This window comes from Pseudochaenichthys georgianus, chromosome 15, assembly GCF_902827115.2.
Source record: "Pseudochaenichthys georgianus chromosome 15, fPseGeo1.2, whole genome shotgun sequence".
NCBI classification, from domain to species: domain Eukaryota; kingdom Metazoa; phylum Chordata; class Actinopteri; order Perciformes; family Channichthyidae; genus Pseudochaenichthys; species Pseudochaenichthys georgianus.
The window spans coordinates 31275330-31293939 of record NC_047517.1 but is presented as its reverse complement, the minus strand read 5'-3'; the positions used below and the strand labels follow the sequence as shown (position 1 = coordinate 31293939).

Below are 18610 nucleotides of genomic sequence, written 5' to 3'. Positions count from 1 at the left end.
TTTCAAATAAACAAAGTCTTGGTTTTAAGAATATTAAACTTGTTTTGCCAAATTCAGATGATAAATACAACTTTTAAGCTTGTAAAGGCATAATTACAAGAGGCAACTTAACGTCACAGCAGGAATAACAACAGCCGGTGTTTCTTGTGAGGGTTTCCCCGGGAAACAAACACAATACTGCGTCACAGATTATTTTGCGGTATTTGAAATCATGTACGCAGCTCGTGATGTAACTAGGAGTCTAGTGGACGGTATCAGGACTACAAGTAAAACAAATTAAAAATATATTAAAACATTTTTTTTAACATTTTTTTTATTAATTACGTTGTTTATAAATTAATCTGAGGGCCGCAAAAAGAGGAGGTGGGGGCCGCATGCGGCCCGCGGGCCGCCATTTGCCCATCCTTGATTTAGGGTAATTAATTAGAACTTTTGCTGGGTTTTGACTGATGCCCAAACAATGTGACCACAGAAGATACATGTACTGTATGACCCCTTATAGTGCTCTTGTGTCATGTTACTGTGAAAAGGACTTAAGATTTGCCTTACAGTATGTGACCGAAAATGGTATTAATATTGTGGTTATCATTAGCTGTTGTTATTATCATGCTGTTACTAATATCCTAACCTCCTACTCTCTGCAGGGTCACAACCAGCTGGTGGCCTACAGTCGAGCGGCTTACTTCTGCATCTTCTGTGCTCTGATCTGGCTGCTGGAGCAGATCCTGAGGAGCAAAGACCTGCCCGTCTCCACCCTGTACGGCGTCACCATCGCCTGTCACGACGCACTGGGCTTCTTACGAGACCTGCTAGTGGGTAGGGATAAATGTACCAGGAGATAAATACAATTCACACATAGCTCAATTTGAGATTAGTTTCAGGCGGCTTTGAGGCTGCTAGTACACGTCACATATTTTATTTCTTGTAGTTTATTGTTTGTTTTAATGCCTGTTCAAAATAAGCACTAATACATGTTTTTCGCCTTGAACAGGTTTTACTTACTGCTTCCCACTCACCTTCCTGGTGGGCCTTTTCCCCCAGATCAACACCTTCACCATCTACCTGCTGGAGCAGATCGACATGCACTTATTTGGAGGAACAGGTTGGTGAAAGTGTTTCTATTGGATGTTCATTTCCTTTCTGTGTTTACTGTAAACGGTCATTTCTGAATGCATCAATGGATTTAAGGCTCAGGTTTGTAATCTGTGTAAACTGGATACAAGTCGCTGAGAATCTTCTCCATGAGGTTAAATATTTGTCGACGTTAATCAATAAGAGTTTAAGACTCCCAAACTACTGTCCATTGATAAGAGGAACAATATATCAAGTGTAAAGTCCAAAATGGTTCTTACTTTTGCCCAAAAGTGTATTTATGTGTGAAACCAAAAGGATTGAGAAATTACATTTTCAGGGTCTTCAAGTAAAGATACATCGTTTTAGTGATTGAACAAGAGTAGTATTATATAAACACAAGACAAATACTAGAGTAAATGCTTATAACCTTGCTCTCATTGTTGAATCCTTATGCACATTTGTTCATCCTCTCTCTAACTTGTGTTTCAGCTGCTACGAGCCTCGTCTCTGCGGTCTATGGCATCCTGCGCAGTCTGATCGCCATCTCTCTGCTCTACGGTTTCTGCTTCGGAGCTCTCAAGGTACAAATGAACTGCATGTAAAACAAAACGGAGCATATAGCAGTTAGGAGATGTGAGTAGAGCCATTTCTCCTCTCCTATTCTCCTTTTATGGCTCATGGTCATCCAATAAAAGAGGAGGCCATTTCAGCAACAAATACAAAGCGCTGCTAGTCATTCTTCAACAGTGACAAGATTGCAGCTGCAGGAAGAAGGTTTTAGGAGTGAAGAGCTACAATCATTTGGTGGTGCACGGCAGTATTATTCACAGTGTGAGTGTGTGTGTGTGTGTGTGTGTGTGTGTGTGTGTGTGTGTGTGTGTGTGTGTGTGTGTGTGTGTGTGTGTGTGTGTGTGTGTGTGTGTGTGTGTGTGTGTGTGTGTGTGTGTGTGTGTGTGTGTGTGTGTGTGTGTGTGTGTGTGTGTGTGTGTTTCAGGAGCCGTGGGATGAGCAGCACACACCAGCTCTGTTCTCTGGGTTCTGTGGCCTTCTGGTGGTCTTCTCCTACCACCTCAGCCGACAGAGCAGCGACCCCTCTGTACTAATGTGAGTTCAGAGAGTGTGTGTGTGTGTGTGTGTGTGTGTGTGTGTGTGTGTGTGTGTGTGTGTGTGTGTGTGTGTGTGTGTGTGTGTGTGTGTGTGTGTGTGTGTGTGTGTGTGTGTGTGTGTGTGTGTGTGTGTGTGTGTGTGTGTGTGTGTGTGTGTGTGTGAAATACTTTTCAGACATAAAAAAACCCTGAATTTCATGTGTTTTTTGTTGTGAGGAAAACAATGTAGTTTATAAAAGATCAGTTTTTTGCTTTCCTTAAGGATTGGCATACAAACATCTCTTTATATTATTCAACAACCACTATCTTCTTATTTCTAATGTCTCATCCTACACATGTGGCATTTCTTATTTACAGATCTCTGGTCAAGTCAAAGATAATGCCCACTTTGGCAGAGAGTGAAGAAGAGGAGGAGGAAGACACGGAAAGTAAAGACCCGCTGCCAGAGAAACTGCAAAACTCGATGGTAACTAACGATGGTTTGGTTTATAATCAGAAATTGCCGTGAAGTCATAAAAACACTTAACAGTGCAAATGTTCATCCTATGAAGTAAACTGTTTTTATTGTTTTGAATCGCTGCCGCCCAGAGCCATATTTAGCTTGGTCAACTTACAATCATCACATCAGGAAGTCAATACTTAATAGCACCATGCATGTGAGTTGTTGAATTCTTACATGTTGTGTGCCACAGTGTTTGAAACTCAGATTTGCAGGCGAGATGATGAAACAATGTCTGCTGCCGATCATTCAGTGGGATGAGAGGGAATTATGCATCAGAGAGAACGAGCCTCCCGCCGCCTTGCACAGTTTTAATGTGGATTGTGGACAGAAATAATCTCCCACCTAAATGAGTGTGATTAGGGAGAGGGTTTTCATTCCGTGTGGATTATTGATGATTGCAGCTCTTCCTCCCTCCCACTTGTTTTCCGCAGAAGGAGATCCTGCTGTCGGATGTAGTCGTGTGCTCTGTTGCCTACATCTTAACCTTCGCCCTCACTGCGAGCACCGTCTTTCTGTCTCTCAAGGTGAGCTCTTTCTGTCCCACTTTACTTTTGATCTCTGTCACTGTTTGCAGGAAGGGATTTTGCTTCGAAGTATGTATCCTCATTGTGTTTCTTTTATGGTAAACCAACTTGTATCCAGCCCTTTGTGACCATCGTGCTGTACGCTCTGGCGGGGACGGTGGGGTTTGTGACCCACTACCTGATCCCCCAGCTGAGGAAGCACCACCCCTGGCTGTGGATCTCTCATCCGGTTCTCAAGACTAAGGAGTACCACCAGTTTGAACCCAGAGGTCAGCATGCATACTCTATATAGTCCAGAGGTTTCTGTCAATAAATAAGTATTACCTGCAAAGAGCAAACATAATCGCCAAGGCTTTAAAGGTGTCTACATTTGTCCTTTGACCACGCAGTAATGAAATGGCTTCATATTTTGCATGAATTCTACATTTAAAAATGTACGAAAATGTTTTCAGCGGTGATACTGATAGGGATATTGTTTTAGCCAAGAGACGGGTAAACACACTTAAATAAGATAAGTTAAGATAAGATGGACCTTTATTAATCCCCGTGGGGAAATTCAGTGGTTTATACAGCAACATGGTAAGAATGAAAAACAGGACAGCCCAGTATATATATGTGTGTGTATATATATATATATATATATATATATATATATATATAAATGGCTAAAAAGGCACCTTCCCTGGCAGAATTAACAACAATCAACAAGTCCTCTTATGACCTCGTCTCCCGAGTACATTAAACCCATCCTTATAGAAACCTTGAACTAGTTCTCTCTGTATAAAACTGTGATTATGGTCTACCCGTGTTATCTTTGTTATTTCTTGTGTCACAGAGGATGCCGTGCTGATGTGGTTCGAGCGACTGTACGTGGGGCTCCTGTGCTTTGAGAAGTACGTGGTGTATCCCGCCATCGTTCTGAGCGCGCTGACTAATGACGGCTTCGCCCTCAGCCACCGCAAGAAGCTTGGAATCCAGTGAGTGTGTGTGTGAGTCTGTGTGTGTGTGTGTGTGTGTGTGTGTGTGGTGGACCACCTTTTGAATCTGTTGTTTTCTTTTCTGTGCCGCCTCCAGCTGTGACGTTCTGCTGACGACTGTCGCTGGACTGAAACTCCTGCGTTCCTCCTTCTGCGACCCCAGCTTCCAGTTCCTCACCCTGCTCTTCACACTCGTCTTTTTCCACTTCGACTGTCCGCACGCCTCCGAGAGCTTCCTGCTGGACTTCTTCGTCATGTCTATTATTTTTCACAAGGTACAAGAGCAGGGATTGTGTTTCTGTGTGTGTCTATGTGTCTGTGAATGATAGAGACAAACAGTTATCTCTTTCCAACACCAAAACCGCACTCACACGCTCAACACAGAATCCAACAGCTTCTCAGAAATAGAAACAAACTTATTGGGTAAAGTTTATAAAGAAAGAAAAAGACATGAGGATAATGCACCTTGGCTCTGGAGATAGTTTATGTTTAACAGAAAGTCTGTGTTGGAAATGAAATGTGAAGAGTTCCAAAGACTTGTCATGGAGGATCAGTAATGATCAGCAATACGAATCTTCATAGTCAGCAACAGATCTGACAAAACTGGATGTTGATATACTTTTTGTCATCGGAGAAGATCATAAAATGGCCTTCTCAACTACTGCATTATGTTTTGTCTGCTATTGCCACTTACATATAAAGGGGAATACATTTTGACATGCCTGTTGTTAACCATTGTGGACTTAGTTTTCACTTTGTTTTGCCATGGGACAAAGTTAGTTTGAATTAAGTAATAAACTCCAATGTCAAATATTTCAGTATCCCTTAAATGCTGCTTCTGCTCTGATGAGGTTTGTTTGTAGGCGACTGACTGTGTGTTGTTTGTGTCTCTCCAGATGCGTGAGCTGCTGCTGAAGCTCCATTTCATCTTGGTTTACATCGCTCCCTGGCAGATCGCCTGGGGCAGCGCGTTCCATGCCTTCGCTCAGCCGTTCGCTGTGCCTCGTATCCTTTCTCTAAGACCTGTACAGTGTGTGTGTGTGTGTGTGTGTGTGTGTGTGTGTGTGTGTGTGTGTGTGTGTGTGTGTGTGTGTGTGTGTGTGTGTGTGTGTGTGTGTGTGTGTGTGTGTGTGTGTGTGTGTGTGTGTGTGTGTGTGTGTGTGTGTGTGTGTGTGTGTGTGTGTGTGTGTGTGTGTGTGTGTGTGTGTGTGTGTGTGTGTGTGTGTGTGTGTGCCTCCATCAGTACCTGCTTCTCTTTCCTTGACAGCTGCGTGTGTGTCTAGACTCTGCCATGCTGCTGCTCCAGACTCTGCTCACCACCATCTTCTACACTCCTCTGGCTCCCTTCCTGGGCAGCGCCATCTTCATTTCCTCCTATCCACGGCCCATCAAGTTCTGGGAAAGAAACTACAAGTAAGGCCCTGACGATGTGTGTGTAGTATGAGATCCCAAACAGCCTGGAGGTGTGTGGAAACCGTTTACTCGCATCGTGAATCCAGATTGAGAAAATCCTGACACGCTGCTATTTGAAGAATTGGCTCAAGTGTCGACAAATCCAATGAAAATACTAAAACCAATATTGCAACAAGTTAATATTAGCACATGCTTGTAGCCAGGCTGATTAACAATATCTTATTTATCTGTGCCACAGACCACAACTGTTACAACTCTTGAAGACATTAATGAGCCTCACTGTTGCATGTTCATTCATTACTATTAACACACACTGCAGTTTATGTTGTAATCCCATCCTGCTGCTGTAAATAGTCACGAGCAAAATAACATTTAAAAGTTTAGTGCCCAACTGTTTCAGGAACCTATTAAACCTTTTATATAATTAAAAGTATATATTTTTGACATGTTTTAATAGACTTACAGCTTCAGTAGAAATAAATGGGCCTGGTTTTGAGAGGCACTGGCACAGCAGGGAAGTTGAAAAGTATTTTGAAATTGTAACTAATGATTTCTTTCATACTATACATTCAAAATATTAACTATTAACAATACATATTTTCTGGAGAAGAAGACATTAAGCCAATCCTTTTGAGCAGAGTTAGTCACGTCTTCTTCTTCTCTCGCTCACACTTACACCACGTACACTATTCTGTCCACTGTGACTTATTGATGTGAGAGGCTGTTTGTAGTTCAGCTCACGGAGAGCTTTTCGAAAATACTCCTGTAGCTTTGTTCTCCAAACTTCAGAGGTTTGAAACGAAGCGGCCTGTGTGGTTATATTTAGATGTTGGTGTCTGAGACCCGTGACAGTGAAATCACTGACTGATGTTCGTGTTTTAGGCAGCAGTTGTACAGGTTTGTTGATGTGAGCCTCTGCCAAGAGAACATGACAACCAAGGAACAAGACATGGAAAACAACTACACAATAGTTGAGTCTTCAAATATTTAGTTGCAAGATTACCTGATGGCTGCAGAGGTTTTACAACTAAATGATATGTATTTAATTCAGTAAGAAACAGATTAAGATCTTATGTTTCTGACAAACTTAAAAATGGTTATACTGTACAGTGTAAGGGAAACTTCGATAAGATATATTGTCCTAATCAGCTTTTTTTATTGTAATGTTGTTGTTGTCCGATCATCTGCCACATTTGGACCCCCTTATTTTACAAGACGCACTCTTGGGAAAGCTTTTGGATTAAAGCCTTTTGTTTGATTGCTTTAAACCTTTTTTGGGTTCTACAATCTATGATTTTAACTGTGTTTTGTGTCTCGTCTCTCGCAGCACAAAGCGTATTGACAACTCAAACAGCAGGCTGGTGTCCCAAGTGGATAAAGAGACAGGTGAGTATTTTTTACTACATCAAATACCGGGTGCATCCTTTTTTAGATACCTGGCTGTCTCCTATAAATCAAACAATTGTACATTAAGTGTTTCTTGTTAGATAAATTAGGATAGTCAGTTGTTCCATTACTATATTGATATTCCTTTAATATATTTGTATTTTCATAGTTAATAATCAATTAGAGAAGGAAGCTACCAGACTTTTGTGCACCATCGTTGTCCTTTCTTCACACACATTCATCTATCTGTCATGACATTCTCCTGATGTATTTCTCTTGCAGGGTGTGATGATAGCAACCTAAACTCCATTTTCTACGAGTACCTGACCCGCTCGCTGCAGCACTCGCTCTGTGGCGACCTCATGCTCGGCCGATGGGGAAACTACAGCGCCGGGGACTGTTTCATCCTGGCGTCTGACTACCTCAACGCCCTGGTCCATCTCATCGAGATCGGAAACGGCCTGGTCACGTTCCAGCTGAGGGGGCTGGAGTTCAGAGGTACAGTCTGACGCTCTCTACCGAGGCAAAGGACGATATGGACATTTAAGGTCTCAATAATCGGAAATTATGCCGTTTACGATACTATCCTGAAAATCATCAAAATATATCGAAAACGTTTCAAGTGACTCTTTGTAAGTCTCATTGAATAAAAACGTCAGAAATGTATGTCATTTATAAAGCACCTAGGAAATAAAAAATGCTTTACAAAAAACCTTTAAAGCATTAACTGAATTTCCCCCTCCAATAAAAGTCCATCTTCTTCTTTCTTCTTCTTAAGATATAGTGCAATAGAAACACATTATACAATGACAGTCATTTAAAAAAGCCAAGAGAATAAAATAAAAATAAAACAAATTCAATTAGAATAAGACATGTAAAAAAAAAATAGAATACAAGTGCAGTGTAAAATATGAATAGTTGCATAAGACAACGCCAACATTATTGTGTCTTATTGTGATCCATGATAACATCCTTTATTCCTCCTTGGAGTTTAAAGGAATGACAAGCTCACCTTCAAAAAATGTACAAAAATGTACCTCTTCAAACTGGCTTTTAATGTCCGATTGTTTTATTGCTCGATATTAATGTGACTTTTACTATATTTATTTGTTGTCCGGTTTTATTACCTCTGTAAAGCGACTTTGAGCACCTATAAAAGCGCTAACACAATAAAGATATTATTATAACTCGCTCTCTGAATGATCACCTTCATCTCTCTCCATCTCCCAGGGACATACTGCCAGCAGCGGGAGGTGGAGGCCATCACGGAGGGGGTGGAGGAGGACGACTCCTGCTGCTGCTGTGAGCCCGGGCACCTGCCCCACATGCTGTCCTGCAACGCCGCCTTCAACCTGCGCTGGCTGGCCTGGGAGGTGATGGCCACCAAGTACCTGCTGGAGGGCTACAGCATCAGCGAGAACAACGCCGCCACCATGCTGCAGGTGTACGACCTCCGAAAGCTGCTCATCACCTACTACCTGAAGGTACGCTGCATTTGTGTGTAGCTGTTTCTGTGTGTGTACAGAAGTAGTACATGATATCACTTTGGTAAAGTAAAGATATACAAGACATATTGCCTCCTTACTACGTCACTAGTTATAATTCTTTAAACATTATTCTGATGTAAACATTTAAACTGCAAGGATAGTTAGTTGGTTTGTGTCAGTTGAAAACATATGTTCTTGTTACACCGGACCTGACTTTTAATTTTTACTTGGTTGATTAATTTGAATTACATTTGAACTCATAATTTATCTTATTTCATTCTTATTTATCTATTATAGTGCCTATTATTTCTTGTTGTTGTTGTTGTTGTGTTTGTTTAAGCTCGGCTATAGTGTAAATTAGGTCCCTATCTTAACGTATTTCAGAGGTAAAATAAATGTTAAATTAGTTTTTATTTTAGATTATAAAATACAATCTAATGTCAAAATACCTTAGCATACTTCACGCCGTCCTGTTATCTCTTTTTGTTGTTTATAAGATGATATTTGAATACACTGAATTAACTGAGTCTCTGTTATGGAAGGTAATATCGTGCAGCTCTAATAAGGCATCGACCTTTGACATATTCAATCACCCGCTCTAGTCTCAAGGGCTCTTAAGTGTTCGCCTGCCAAAATGTTAAATAGATAGACTTGTATCTATGCATTAATCATTATTACACACGACAGCTTGCCAATAGTTGCTCCAGATGTGTCCAGCATCGACAACACAGCCATCTCTTTCTGTTGTGCTCTCCTTTTGCTGAGTGTCTTCTTTTGATCTGGTCCCTCCCCCCAGTGTATCATCTACTACCTGATCCAGTCTCCCAAACTCTCCACCTGGCTGAAAGACGTCACGGTGCAGGAGGCGCTGCTGTCCTACACCAAGTGGCACCACATCGAGCGCGACCCTCAGGTCTTTAGTGTGAAGATCGATGAAGACTACGTGCACTGCCTTCAGGGAGTGACGCGCGCCAGCTTCTGCAACGTCTACCTGGAGTGGATCCAGCACTGTGCTGGGAAGATGGAGACGGTACGCCACTTAAGGATTATTCTATCAAGCCTCATCATGGGTCTCGCTGAACTTCTTTTTACCCGTTTAGTCTTTAAAATATCAGAAAATAGTTTTAAAAAATGCCTAACAAAATATTTACATTGATTGTTTTTTCGTACCAGCAGTTCAAAGTCTGACATTCTTAGTTTAATGATCCAGCAAATATTCTCATTTGAGAGGAGGAAACTAGTGATTATCTGATACTGTTCAAAAAAGAATCTGAAATACTTTAATAATCCCAGGGGGAAATAGATTTTCATTGACAGATGTTCAATTTAGAATGAATAATATACAATAAATTACATAACATCTGTGGTGCATCTCGGAGGAATTTCACTGAAGCTAATAGTTGTACATTTTAAGGTCATAAGAAGACCAACATTTGAGAAGGATCTGTACTTGTTTTTACATGTTCTCTGTATGCCGGTGTCTTCATGTTTCCCCTGTCTTTGTGCTTGTGTCCAGCCTGTGGACAGTGATGAAGACTCTCCCTTGGTCACTCTGTCTTACGCTCTCTCCGTCCTGGGGAGGAGATCCCTCGGCACGGCATCGCACAACATGTCCAACAGGTAAACCTTATTCAAGCTAAAGAGCAATACAAACAGTTTATTCAGAGTATCAGTAGCAGGGGCCTACTATTTGCGTTGCCTGCAGTTTGATAGATTCACCTGAGGGGGGCGGTAGAAACCAACTTTTTATCCAAACACTGAACTCATGACTTTCTGTCTTTGTGTGGTTTTATAATCTAAAAACAGAGTTTCATAACATATCCCCTCTTTCTCCTCTTTCCCATTATATCTACTTTTCCCCCACAAACCTCTGCCTTCCCCTCAAAGTCTGGAATCGTTTCTGTACGGTTTCAACACCCTTTTTAAAGGTGACTTCCGCATCGCCACCAAAGACGAGTGGGTTTTTGCTGACCTTGACCTCCTGCAGAAAGTGGTGGCTCCTGCAGTCAGAATGAGCCTCAAACTGCATCAGGTAAAGTACACTGATGCTCTTATTCTCGCACTGTTTTCTACAGTCTGATCAAAATACTAAAGTCCTCCATTATGCCTCTCAGGATCACTTCACCTGCCTGGAGGAGACCGAGGAGGCCTCCATCTTGTACGAAGCCATCACAAACTACCGCAGCAGCCTGGTCATCTGCCACGAGAGCGACCCCGCCTGGCGTAAGGCGGTGCTTTCCAGCCGCGACACGCTGCTCACTCTGAGACACATGATCGACGACGGCACGGACGAGTATAAGGTCATCATGCTGTACAAACGCCACCTCAGCTTCAAGGTCATCAAGGTAAGAATCCATTGTTTGACTTTGAAAATGTTGTTAAATACTTTTTAGGGTTTTCCTATTCCTGTAGTGCAGTGGTTCTCAAACTTTTTCTGTCAGGCCCCCCCTTTGGAGAAAAAAATAAGTCGGGCCCCCCCAACACAAATAGTCAGGCTCAGTGCCGGCGCCAGAGATTTATTTTGGGGTGCTGTGGGGTAGCTTGACGTTTCATAGAGGGTGCTCAAACATTTAGGGTTTCCCATTAATGTACCGAGCGCTACAGTGGAATGTTCTACTGCAACAATCCCCACGCAAATACACAGTGTGACAGTTACAATGAAGGCTCGAGGCATATAGGTGTAAGCAGGGGTAATTGGTAAAGTGCTATTTTTATAGGTGGTGTGTGGACCTCACATAGGGGGGTCCGGGGGCAAGCTCCCCCGGGAAGATTTATTTTTAAATATTGAAGTTAAATGCATCAATCTGGTGCACTTTGAGAGCAACATGAAGAGATCTATGGATACATCTCTCAACACCCATTTGAAACAGAACTGGAAACAGATTTACTTTTTCTTTATGGATATTTTACAAATCACCCTTTTAAACTTTATTCCTTTTTTACTGTCATATACTATTTCATACCTGTTTTAATTTATTCTCTTATTTTTTTATAACTATAATGATCATTATAAACGTGTGCCTCGGAAATAATTGTTTACATTAATGGTGACCAAAACGTTTGAGTCCTTTAGCTCACTGAGTCTCTCAGTCTGACAGGAGAGGACTCTCCTCCACCTTGTTGTTGAAACAACTCCTTATATCCGTTAGCGTAGCTCGCTAGCACCAGAAGCTAACAACAACGATCTCCGGTACCGGTGCGCTCTCTCTCTCTCGCTCGCGCAGACACACACAGAGCTGAGCTTTAATGAAACACAGAGACCCAGACGTAATAGTACTGTACTGCATCATATTATTTTCGAATCAATAATTTTTCAATTTATGATTTTTTTTTTTAAATCTTTTTTTTTTTTGTATATTAATTTTTCCTCCTGGTCTCTTGCGCCCCCCTTGGCATGCCTCTGCGCCCCACAGGGGGGGCGCGCCCCCCACTTTGAGAACCACTGCTGTAGTGTGTCCTCCAGAGGGAATTTCTCTCAATTTGACTGCTTTATTTACTTACCTAATATAATGGCATCACTATGTAACACTCACACTTCTATAGGCTAGCGCTCCAACACATTGTACGTGATAGGCTAAGGGGCGGGACATATCTAAGTGGTCAGTGATCAAAGTAAAATGGGCTCTGGTTTCAGACAGAGGGTGAAAAGAGGTGCTGCAGAACAGGAGGTATGAGAAAAATAAAGATCTTTTCAACATTAAAGTGTGTCACAGTAGAGGCACAAAATACACATATGAACCTGAAAAGGAGCAGAATAGGGACAACAAACAAAGTTTATCCAAGCGAGAATAGATGATAAAACAATTGTATTTGCTTCCAAGTTTAGCGCTCCTCATATAAATCTCTGTACTGTCTAGGTGACATTATTAGAATAGGGATTTATATACAGGCTATCAGAAGCTGTCGGAACATAGTAAATATCTGTTCCAATGGAGGATGATAAAACAGAAGTTACTTTAAAAAGTATTTATATATTCTTTTATATGATGTAATCTGATTCTCTGTCTGCAGATCAATAAGGAGTGTGTGCGAGGTCTATGGGCAGGCCAGCAGCAGGAGTTGGTGTTTTTAAGAAACCGTAACCCGGAGCGAGGCAGCATCCAGAACTCCAAGCAGGCGCTGAGGAACATGGTGAACTCGTCCTGCGACCAGCCGCTGGGATACCCCATGTACGTGTCGGTCACAGCTACAAGTGTTGAGCATGACACCAACATTACAAGCTTTCATGACTGAATTTAAAGTTGGCATCAGTGTTGCTCACTCACCCTCTGCTGGATGCATTTTGGATATGACAACAAAAAAAATCGTTATAGTTTTGTCTATGTGTAGGGGTCTCCTTTCGCTGATGTCTTTTCTATATCTTCTAGGTATGTGTCACCACTGACAACATCGTACGCAGGAACACATCGTTCGCTCCGCAGCATCGGAGGAGGCGCTTTAAGCCTGGACGCCATACGATCCTGGCTCTGCTCCAAATGGTTACGGTCAGTAGAGAATAAATACATGTCTGCATATTTAAAAGCATATATTATATTCCCACCACAGTCCTTTCCTCCTTGCCTATTCGGACCTCCCTTAAAAACTCTCCCTTTGAGTGTACTGATAACTTAACATTCCTCACATGCTAAAGTCTCTCATCATTTTTTAATAAGTTCGGTCTAGTGGGTAATAAGGCAGTGCTGTGACTGAGAGGTCATGGGTTCATTTCCTGGAACAACGTACTTAAATTAGATACCCGGAAAGCTCAGAAGTGTATCTCAACATTTTATATCAGCTCGTTTTAATTTATTTTGCATTATAAAGCAAAAACATATACAGTATGTCATATATGTAATCCCTTTCAGCCTGGGGTTGTTGCTCAAGTGGTATTCGGGTACACATAATATTGTTTCCCTTAATAATTCTTGCTGACATCGCTTCAAAGTGAGCTGTATAAGCATTAAGCACACTATGTACTGTAATATGTCTTACACACTGATAGTGGTTAGTTTCAATTTGTTGTTTGTAAAAAAGAAGGCTCTTTTTGACATTGTACTAAAGGAGTGCAAACAATCACAAAAACAAAGCAACCTAATTATAAGTGGCAAAAACCAATACTATATAATTTCCCATTAGAATAACTGTTATTATTGTGTTAAAATAATGGAGTTATTGCACTAAAATACATTCAAGCGCTGCAAAAGATCCAGTACCCTCTTGAAAAGAAAGTCGATCACTTGATAAGCACTCATTGTGAAATTAGAAAAGTTTATGAAGTATTAAATTGATAAAACAGCAATAAGAATGTTTTTTTTTAGCTGTTTCGGGGGGTCTGGGACACCAAAACACAACATTGGGTTTAAGACCCACAAGAGGGATCTTAACCAATGTAGTATAGTAACGTCAAAGTGTTTACTTATTCAGCTGGTTGTATTTGGTGTAAAGCACTCTGGGTAAGGTGCAAACCGCAGTGTAATGCTGAGTCAGTGCTTCTGTGCATTTACAGTTATTGACTTAGTGGAAGTCGGTGCTGAGGAGGGACTGCCAACTTAATGTCGTTGTAAACACAGACACAAGGGCAGTGGGAGAGAGAGGATTGCAGAGTGGGAGGACAGCCAAAAATATTACTCTTGTTGCTCCTTTATTCCCTCTATCTTTTTCTCTTTCACCCAGTCCCTACAGCATAGCTTATTGTATAGGCTCTGCATTAACCTCTGCAGGTCGGCTAATGTGTGTGTGTGGCTCTCTCTTAAGCTTCTTAGAGGCTGAGTTTTCCTTTCAGATTAGATTAGTTTGTAAATCCGGTTTCATTGGCCTCGAGTTAAAGGTGTATTCTTAATTTCAGTAAGTAGCCGAGGAGCCAGGGAGACGGGCTGTGCCTCGTCAGCTTGAACATTTAAGTAATTTAAGAGGAAGGCTGCAGTAGTGTGTGTTCCATCTGCCAGCAGAGTTACGTAACATCTCCCTTGTTGTGTATTTACTTATGTGTGTTAAACTAGCTAGAATACTTAAGAGTTGCTAAATTTTTGATGGCCAGTTTGTGTCCCTTAGACTGAACTAAATAAGTAAGTGTGTGTGTGTGTGTGTGTGTGTGTGTGTGTGTGTGTGTGTGTGTGTGTGTGTGTGTGTGTGTGTGTGTGTGTGTGTGTGTGTGTGTGTGTGTGTGTGTGTGTGTGTGTGTGTGTGTGTGTGTGTTTTCAGGGTGCGTAAGGACAACCTGACCAGCTGTAACAGTGGTGTGAACATGGAGGATGTGGACTGCGGTGCTGGTGGTTCTTCATCGCTGAGCAACAACCGGCCGTCCTCCGTCGCGTCCAACAGCCTGAGCCTCTACCAGCACAGAACCAGGACCACACACAGCCGCAGGCACCACAACGCAGGTACACACACACACACACACACACACACACACACACACACACACACACACACACACACACACACACACACACACACACACACACACACACACACACTCGTGGCAAACTATTTTACGGAAATGTGCATTAATGTGAAGTGTCCCTGGAATAATGTTTGCAGTAGATATTGTGTAATAAACAATGAACAATAATTACTTTTACATCTAGTGCGTTGAAGTTAAACAGCGAACTGATTTAATGTTATTTTGTATTACAAAGTATTAAAAGGTACATGATTCATCAGACTGATCACAAATAAAACATCTTTACACACGTGTTTATTCTTGTTTTAGATTATAACGTTTTTGTGTGTGTATGTGTTCCTGCAGCTAGGAGAGAGTACCGCAGTCGGTCGGTGCAGCCTCAGAGTCAGCGCCCCCCCGCCACCAGCCAATCAGGGCCCATCCTGGACTCAGGCTCCACCCACGGCCTCGTCCAGCGTCTGTCCAACAGTCAGCTGTCCTTCAACACTTCCATAGCCTCTATATTCTCACAGGTATTCACCCCACAAACACACACTCTGAAGCATGCATCCTCTAATAGGAGTATACAACAACAAGAGGATGTTTCTCTCTCTTCAGGTCCCCCGTCTCTCAGGAGCCGGTGGGATCAACGCGCAAATCCAGGCAGCGCAGCATCAGCAGCGCAGCAGCCAGGTTCACTTCTATACATCCACACCTTCTGTTGACAAACACACGAGAACAGATGAAGAGATACTTTTTTTTTTAACTCACTTGGAGATTATACACTTGCAGTTTACCCAAATCATGATAAAGGGCAATGAAACCCCTGTATGTATGAAACATGTTTAAATTAAAGAATACACAGTTCCTCTTACAAATGGTTGCTTATCCTATAACTCTAAATATAATGTTTGTCTGAGACGTTTAATTACTATATTGTACACATTATGAAAGATAGAAATATCTAAGAGGTCAGAAAGGTGCTTCAACCTGCAATAGCAACATGTATAGGCCTACCCCCTCCATTCAAACTGAAATGTTTCCATGACAGGATTCTCATGCCACACCAGCTGTCTGTATTTTAAGTGTTGAGCAGTAAACCCCCTGAATTACACTGCATATGGTTTGTGCAAATGTGAAATTGTTTATGTAATTATCACTGCATACTTGAAGCAACATTCAGCGTTTTATCTCTCTCATTATAACAACATCTTATCAAGGACACATTTCACACCTTCTGGCTAAAGCGTGTGGTTGTAGTGTAATATTGACTTATTCTCAGTTACAGATAATTGTTGTGCATGAGCATATGTGTGTCTTCTACTCTAATCTGAGTGTTTCCTGTACACACCTATGTCTTCCCAGGTCTCCTCATCTTCGTCCACTCTCAGCTTGCTGTTTGGGAAGCGTAGTTTCTCCAGCGGCCTGGTGATCTCCGGGCTGTCCGCTGCTGAGGGGGGGAACACCACGGACACGCAGTCCTCGTCCAGCGTCAACATCGCCATGGGCCCCTCGCACCGGTCCGGCAGCAGAGCCACGCAGGTAGGGAAAATCAACAGGTGCATGTAAAGGTCCTCATGCAAAATGTAGTCCCCTCATTACAGCATTCACTCGGGCAAGCTGGGATATATACAGAACGATATGTAGCTTCATATTTAGCAACATTCAGAGAGTGGTATTGATGGTCCGGGGAGCGTATTTGACAAGAAGGTCAAACTTTGCCGAAGTATTCAAATATAATAGGCAGATCAACACGCATTTTGCAAATTGGAGGAACCCTCTGGACAACATTTGCATTTCTAAGCATCTTTCTGGTGAAATGTTCCACGAACGTCAACAATGACTGTATTCCCTAACTTGAATTTGAATTGGCGATGTAATCAATGTTGCAGCCTCGAGTGATGCTTCTTTATTTAAAGTCATGTCACATGGGAACTTACATCATTTAAAAGTGCCGGTTAAATTCGGGAATGTGTGTTTTGAAATCCAGTCAAAATAGGCAAAATAAACATCAAAACATAGATAGAATATTTCTTGCACGGTGGGAAAATAAAATTCCTTCTTGCTAATTTGACTTTAGACCCAGATGTTGTGATTACAGAACAGGCGAGAAACGAATGAAATGTAAATAATGCTTCTGTTCCTTGCTTCCTCCTCTCTCAGTGTACATCAGAGCCGTATGAAAGTATCGACGCGAGCTACTCCAACGCAGCCGTCACGGTGAAAGACGGCGTGCAGTCAGCTGAGCGAGGCTGCAGCCAGGAGTTAGACGAGACCCAGGAGGACTCCAAATCTGCCTCAACAGCTCCGGAGGCCACGGAACAAAAGACTGTCTGAAAGAGAGACTACACACACACACATTCTCGTGCCCATATACAAAGAGGACTGTAGGAAAAAGTTACACATATCCACAAACACATACAGAAGATTGTATGACAGAGCACCCATGCACTCGAACATGCCTCCTCTCCTGTCCTCAGCATGTGCTCTCACCTTGTTGTCTGAATGTAAACAAGTCTGAAAAACATGATCCCGGATCCGGTTGATGAAATAAAGACGTTTTTAAATTAGCCTGCCTTTTCTTTGTAACTCAGGTTTTGTTTAAATGGGTATTTTAAGATGGGAAGTTATACCTTTGTTAAGAAAAGGCCTTATTGTTGATTATTAGAGTGTGAAATGCATAGTTTACATCCCCATTTCAACTTGAAATCATCTTTCATGTATACAAACCTCTCCAATGCTGTTTCTGGCTCACAAACAATGCAGTTTTCTGTTTCCGCTTTTGAAGAAAATCTCTATATATATTTTTTCAGCCAGCATGTGATCCATGAGACCTTTTGGCTTTGAGTCAGCACTCTGAGCTGCTTCCTCTCAACAGAAACACTGCTATGGATAACTTGATGAGTAGTTTCACACAGTGGCTGCTGAAACAAACAAAAACACATCATGGAGGAATGTACTAACTAATAAACTGCTATAGGCCTTCAGAAGCAGGCGCGAAGGTTTGTGCTAGCGTTTCTAATTCGACAAGTTAACACATACAATGGATATTTGATGTGCTTCAAGTACTTTTCATTTGTTTAAACTTGACTACCGTACTTTTCGGACTATAAGCCGCGACTTTTTTCCCCATTTTCTTTGTACAGCTAACGGCCACTAGGGAACCTCCTAAATCTATGGATTTTACAGGTAAAATTAACCACCTTTAACTCTATGGGCTCTATGACCAGTCCGCGCCCGCCACCTTTAAGCGGCGGGCTCCAGCAGGAAAAGCTGGAGGCCGGAAAAGAGTGAGACAGGTAGCGCGCCAAAGTAAAAGTGGAACCGAGAGACAGAACGAGAGCAAGACAGACGGACAATTTAGCTGCTGCGGCTTATATGCAGGTGCGCTTTATAGTCCGAAAAGTACGGTACTTTTCATTTGTTTAAACTTGACTACTTTATAATAATACATTTTATTTATCAAGCGCTTATCAGGTGCTCAAAGACACTTTACAGAGGTAAGAAAAAATGAGATAAGATACAAAGTCTAATTAAAATATGGACTCATATTTATTAAATCCTGACTATAGCCATAAATGTGATGAAGGGTAATTTTGTCACTAAATGGCCACTATTGTCTACGAAACAAATGTTTGTTGGACAAGAAATACAACGTGTATAATATAATTTAAACATCAATTCATTTACATATGGATAAGGAAATGTGATTTATTTTTTGCTGAGAAAGGGGCCTTTGAAATGTGGAAACCTTAATATTTGTGGTGTTGTAAAATTGCA

The 18610-nt window shown here is 41.8% G+C and overlaps 1 protein-coding gene across 2 annotated transcripts in view; it reads left to right on the top strand.

Moving 5' to 3' along the window:
• pcnx2 (pecanex 2) overlaps positions 1-17400 on the top strand; it is a 29365-nt gene extending 11965 nt beyond the window's left edge. For both annotated transcript variants that reach the window (XM_034099996.1, XM_034099994.1), the window contains exons 16-40: positions 645-816; positions 992-1102; positions 1564-1655; positions 2069-2178; positions 2538-2646; positions 3114-3206; positions 3325-3475; positions 4042-4183; positions 4281-4458; positions 5080-5188; positions 5467-5596; positions 6924-6982; positions 7265-7480; positions 8213-8466; positions 9266-9499; positions 9986-10089; positions 10357-10501; positions 10584-10814; positions 12481-12638; positions 12837-12953; positions 14650-14828; positions 15197-15363; positions 15449-15523; positions 16196-16372; positions 16994-17400. In XM_034099996.1, coding sequence (XP_033955887.1) covers positions 645-816; positions 992-1102; positions 1564-1655; positions 2069-2178; positions 2538-2646; positions 3114-3206; positions 3325-3475; positions 4042-4183; positions 4281-4458; positions 5080-5188; positions 5467-5596; positions 6924-6982; positions 7265-7480; positions 8213-8466; positions 9266-9499; positions 9986-10089; positions 10357-10501; positions 10584-10814; positions 12481-12638; positions 12837-12953; positions 14650-14828; positions 15197-15363; positions 15449-15523; positions 16196-16372; positions 16994-17167 — 3687 coding nt within the window. In that variant the 3' untranslated portion in view covers positions 17168-17400. The remainder of the gene's footprint in view (positions 1-644; positions 817-991; positions 1103-1563; positions 1656-2068; positions 2179-2537; positions 2647-3113; positions 3207-3324; positions 3476-4041; positions 4184-4280; positions 4459-5079; positions 5189-5466; positions 5597-6923; positions 6983-7264; positions 7481-8212; positions 8467-9265; positions 9500-9985; positions 10090-10356; positions 10502-10583; positions 10815-12480; positions 12639-12836; positions 12954-14649; positions 14829-15196; positions 15364-15448; positions 15524-16195; positions 16373-16993) is intronic.
• Positions 17401-18610: the final 1210 nt, after the last annotated feature.